We start from the raw sequence: 5947 nt of genomic DNA on the forward strand, positions 1-5947 counted from the left end.
ACTTGTTCGTTGATTAGCATAATGTGCAACAATTTTATTGAATGGGCTATAAACGGGACACAGCGGACAAGAGAAGCCATAATTAGAGACCCGGCTAAAATTTTGAAATATTGGTCTCTAGGCCCGGCTATATTTGGAGACCGGCTAAAATTAGAATAGGGCTATAAATAGAGGTTTTACGGTATTTGCTTTCACTTCATGCAAATCATAATACACGAGTCTCAATGGTTTCCCTTTTGCATGTGATTCGGTGGTGCGTATCCTGTCCTTGCATTTTACGTTCTGAATCCCTACAACGGTAAACGTTAGCAAATACAAACAATACAGCTGCATATATGTATACATACATACATAACTATATTTACGTACATGTACATTCTTCTGCACGTACTTAAATTGATCACATGTTAGCAGATTGCATATGGAGTAAAATATTTACACGTTCCCTTGTGCATGCAATATTTAAGTTTTGTTTTAACCTACATACATATTTACTAACCACATTATTATTTGGATAGTTCACATTGAAACACGACTTTTTTCACGCCAGTTAAACCAGGCTGAAGAATAATTTTAATATCATTTATCAATTCTCAGTAATATGTAAATCTCAATTAAATATTGTGTGTGTAATTTATTGTGTACTGAGTTTTATAAACTGTTTAAATAATTGTGGTAGACCTACTACCTTGGAATTTTATGTAATTAACGCGATCGTGGTGGGTATGTAAATATTTCGCACCTTAAAATAAATTATTGACCTAGATACATACTTAAGTCTGACAGTTGTATACATATATTTATTTATTATTTAAATATCTTAATATTTCAGTTAACAACTTGAGTTCTTCCCGTTTCCAGACCAGTCACTGCTTTATTGTCCACAAACGTCATCAAAAAAGAAAAAAAAATCATGTCTATCAATATTAACGAACTGATGAAAAATCTACCTGCCTCCCTCTCCTCGATGAGATCCCCTCCTGGCGAAATAAATGATATTAATCAGTTGTCCACTCTACTGGAGTTGGAGAAAAGCAATATTGAAAACCCAGTCGTGACGGAGGACAAGATTAAACTATGCACGAACAAGGAGTTAGTCATTTTTGGACAGTTACAATACATTCAACAAAACAAGACACGTTCTTCCGCTCTCTCGGCAGCTACGATTACAAAGACGTCAACAACAACGTTACACAGCCTCCCAGAAAATTATGCTGGAAATTTTGAGTTATCTGACAATAACCGGGTGGGATTGGCGACATTGGCGAAAAATCCGAATACCGTGCTCTGGGGAAAGTTTCTACTTTGTCGCATCATTTCCGAGGCGTCCAAAGTTGTTGGGATTGAAACTGTGGTGGATGACCCGGTGGGAAAGTTGGGGATGAAATTGGCGCTGTACAATTACTCTGTGGAGTCCTCCGTTGCCACGACGAATTTTCAGGAAGTGCTCCCTCTCGGGATGTATTCGGTAGTTAGAAATCCTTGGTGGAAGTCTACTGCGAGTGGTGGTATCGTGATTCGATGTGATAATCCGGCCGAGGTGGATTTTATGAGCGAAAAAGAATTTCGAAGAAGGTTTCCAGGTTTGTGATATTTTAAATCAAATTAATCCTGAGAATTGTTCTGGTAGTAGGTTAGAGTAATTTTGGTTCTGTACAAGCCATTAATTGAAATACCTCAGAGGGGGGGGATAAATCTTGCAAGTTGGATTTAGAGGTTAACGCCGACCAATTTGGGGAGCCGTCTTTGAACGATTTTCCTACGGCAATTACAATGTTACATGAAGAGGAAATTAGAATTAATTGCGGCGGTTGCGCGTAAAATGCTATCTGCGGCCCGTCGGCTTTGACCACTGATTTTATAAACAACTAATCCCGAAATTTTTACAGAGAATTTTTACAGATAAAATTAAAGATCCATTTCCCTGACAATCTTTGAAAGCTTAGAAAATAGTAGGTCAAAGTTAAACTGAAATGATTCTCATTTGTAAATATATTTTAGATCTTAACTGGAAGTCACAAATTCCATCCGCATTCCGACACATTTTACCATTTTGGGATCAATATTCCACAGATGAAGAAAGATTCAACATTTTGAGGACCTCGGGTAACAAAGCATTTGTCGCTAAGAGATACACCGACGCGGATCGCTTCTACAGTTTGGCATTGGAATATTCCAACGAAAATGAACAAAAGGCAAATATTTAGCAACCGGTCTGCCGTCTGTTTAGCATACGAATGCCTACAACAGGCCATACTATGGGCAGAAGAGGGATTAAAATTGGATGGGACGAATGAGAAGTGTCACTATCGCAAAGTGAAGGCACTACTAGGATTGGGTCACCATGAACAAGCCGTTCAGGTTCTGACTGATATACTGAAGAAATTTGGAGAAGACGCAAGCGCTGAGAAATTGAAGGAGTTTGAAAAATTGATGAAACTGGCGCAGGGTCGGGCGTAAGTTAACTAAATACTTATTCAAAACTAAATAGTTAAAATTTAACTTAAAAAATAATAATTTTCCAATATTATTTTGGAATTGCACGCTAATTAATTTGGCGACAATTTCTAATTGCTACCTTTGAATGTCCCAGTTTTTGGGTAATGATTAAGCAGACGACCTTTTACTCGAATAGAAAATAATTTTTTTTAAATAACTCGTACACTAAACATTCGTCAAGCTATACAAAAAAGTTACCTATTTTTGTTGCCCAAATTTAAAATATTTTTTTATGAAACTATTTTTTACAATCTTATTAGATTTTTTATTATGTATTATTTTTTTATTTAGTTTTAAATAATGCTGGAATTTTTGGTTAAGTATCCATCGTAAAAATGCGTCTCTTTAATCACCCGGGAAAATTATGGTACAAATTATCGCCTCTCTGCAGACTACGATTTGTCTCTAAATTATTTAAATTGTACCATTTTGCGCAGGTCGAGTGCATCACTTACAAAATCCCAACTAATGGCGTTCATCCCACAGCAAAAGTCGTCAATAGACACCACCCTCCTTCCACTAATTGAAGATGGTCCATTCACCCTCACCAACGTCGCCGATAAAGGTCGTGGCGTACATGCGACTCACGACATACCTGCAGGAACACCTCTACTTTGCACTCGAGCATTCGGTTACTTTACTCAAAATTCGATACCCTCTGAACTCTATCTGAGTCACAATTTCGACTCAAAATCTGCCTACATGAAGCCTGGCCATGATCAAATTGTTGCTCAAATTGCAAACAAAATTCGTATGGAGCCATCTCTCGGAAAAGTGATTTATGCCCTTACTGCAGGAAAAGATCTTGGACATTTGAATCAGGATCATGGCCACATTTCCTGCCTCGATATGAAACGTATCGACCGTATCGTTTCGATTAATTGGTTTGGAACGGATGAATTAGAGGAAGGAGATCGACAATATTCTGGGATTTGGGTGATGCCATCATTTTTTAATCATTCCTGTTCCGAGGCCAATGTGGTGTGGTACGTTTACGAAAATTATATGGTGATGAGGACCACAACCCAGGTGAAGAAAGGGGACGAGATGCTGGTCCATTACATCAACCCGGGACGTGATTTTGAGAAAAGAGTAAACTGTTTTAAGGCACATGGTAGGAAAACTTTTTTTTCAAATATTTGCATAAATTTTTCCTCTCTATTTCGCAAGTCGCATCATGAAATCTGTTTACGTAACTACAGATTTGTTAAACTAAGGAGGACAACCCTTCACCGACAGAATCACAGATCTTGATGCCCTTTGGATATGCTGTAGTCCTAGATGAGTCTAGCAAAAGTGGAAAAGGATTTCATTCCATGGCCCCTTTTGCGCCCGCCACACCCACTCAAAGGTGCGAAAAACACGAAAAATACCCTGTTTTCATTCATTCAAAAAATCACCAAAAATCCAATTTTGATCGGATTTTCACAATTTAAGCGTTTTTGTGATCTTAGATAGTTGCTTTATCATATCCAATAGCAAACTCAATTTTTTTTGAAATTTTGATTTTTTCGAAGGCCTGGTCAGGTCCTGGCCCTGGTCAGGAAACTTTCTAAAATACTCAAAAAATTAAAAAAATTGAGTTTGCTTTGGGATATGATAAAGCCACTATCTAAGATCACAAAAACGCTTAAATTATGAAAATCCGATCAAAATTGGATTTTTGGTGATTTTTTGAATGAACGAAAACAGGGTATTTTTCGTGTTTTTCGCACCTTTGAGTGGGTGTGGCGGGCGCAAAAGGGGCCATGGAATGAAATCCTTCTTCACTTTTGCTAGACTCACCTAGGGCTACAACATATCCAAAGGGCATCAAGATCTGAGATTCTGTCGGTGAAGGGTTGTCCTCCTAAGAAAAAAATGTTATCGAAGGAGAGCTTTATGTATATGTAATGTGATAATTATAAATATTTTCAGAATTTTTGTGTACGTGCCACCTCTGCCGGTTGGATTCTGAAGAATCGGCACTCGTAAAAAATCGTCGGACCGAAATAATGAAGCAAGTACATAATTGGAGCAAGAAGGACTATTTGGTAGATCCGGCGAAGATTGGGAAATCTCTGAAACTAATAAAAATATTGGAAGATTTGAGTAAATCAAATCCAACGTATAACACTTGTCTGCTGCACAATTCCATTAAAATTTTATGTGAATCACTCTACGGGGTTGGGCAGTATGAGAGATGTGCTTACCTACTCCAGTCCTGCCTTAGAGTCGCCGACCGAGTAGGGGATGGTGTTTATGGTTTTATTCTTCGAATTAATTTGATCCGATGCCACATGGAAATTATTGTAGACCAGCACATTTTTGAGTTGAAGAAACAAGTAGATATTCTAAAATCTGAGGCATTGCGCTTGTTCGGATGCTTAGAAGCTATTTCTGTTTTTGGAGAAGAAACTGTTATGGATTTGAAGAGATTTGGAATTGAAATTTTTGAGTAATTGATTCGCAGCAATATGTAATTAAGTTATGTGGAATATGATAAATATGCCAGGTGTCATTCGTGTCCTTATTTATGTACATGGTATAAGTTATTAGAATAATAAATTAACTAATATATGTCCTTGGTGTTTATGTATCTTTTTTGTTTACTTACGCAAGTATCTAAACCTTGTTTTACTTCAGTAATACACATACCTAAATATGTACATAGATATATGTACGTTTCTAAAACTGTTTTGTATTCAATTCCCAGGCCCCGATTTAGGGGCGGGCAACGCGGGCAGCTGCCCGGGGCGCCAAACCCCTGGGGGGCGCCGATAGGCGCCCGGGTTTACACTAGATATAATTGAATTTTCCTGTTGCATATTTGGAAAATTTTTTGCTTTGAGCTTTTATTTTTATCAATTTTGGACAACTGATTGCGACAACTGATTTTTCTGTTGATGCACTACTGCGAAATTTTGAAATGTGCAGTTTCTAAATTTTCACCCACACTCTAAAAAGAAAGTAATCCTACTCAAGGTTGAGTAAAACAGGGGACGACACGATTATGGGATAAAATTTATTCCATTCGGGGTGAAAATCGTATGTCGAATTTGACACTGATGTCAAATTCGACATAAAACACTTGTGTAGAATTATAATTCCACACAAGTGGACAATGGTATGTGCATACAAAATATGAACGGTTCCGCGTAAAACTTCTGACAGGTATATTCTGCTGAAAGTTTAGTACAACTATGCACAATTCTGAATATTTTAAGCACAAATTGTTCCGGCATAAGTTTTTCTGCATAAAATCCAGCCAATTCTCTGCATGCAATACCTTAAATTTTTCACCCGTTAAAAATTATCCAAACGTTAAATAAATAATTGAAGAAATAGTTGTGCTAACTTCTATTTTGCTCAACATGGAAATTCTCTAAAAGTTAAGTTTAAAATAATATGCCGGGCAATACATTTAGAGTTTCTGCTGGGGAGCAATATAAATTATATGACATAAAAA

The 5947-nt window shown here is 37.2% G+C and overlaps 1 protein-coding gene across 2 annotated transcripts; it reads left to right on the forward strand.

The window, feature by feature from the left end:
- Positions 1-293: 293 nt before the first annotated feature.
- LOC110861851 lies at positions 294-5062 on the forward strand. 2 transcript variants are annotated; one of them, XM_035845084.1, is made up of 5 exons: positions 294-723; positions 833-1583; positions 2002-2456; positions 2937-3613; positions 4417-5062. In XM_035845084.1, the coding sequence occupies exons 3-5, from the start codon at positions 2185-2187 to the stop codon at positions 4938-4940; spliced, it is 1473 nt and encodes a 490-aa protein (XP_035700977.1). In that variant the 5' UTR covers positions 294-723; positions 833-1583; positions 2002-2184; the 3' UTR covers positions 4941-5062. The 2 variants fall into 2 exon arrangements, with proteins under 2 accessions (XP_035700977.1, XP_035700978.1); XM_035845085.1 differs by lacking the exons at positions 294-723; positions 833-1583; positions 2002-2456 and adding an exon at positions 2791-2866.
- The last annotated feature ends 885 nt before the right edge of the window (positions 5063-5947 follow it).

Source organism: Folsomia candida, unplaced genomic scaffold (assembly GCF_002217175.1).
Source record: "Folsomia candida strain VU population unplaced genomic scaffold, ASM221717v1 Fcan01_Sc046, whole genome shotgun sequence".
Taxonomy (NCBI): Eukaryota; Metazoa; Arthropoda; class Collembola; order Entomobryomorpha; family Isotomidae; genus Folsomia; species Folsomia candida.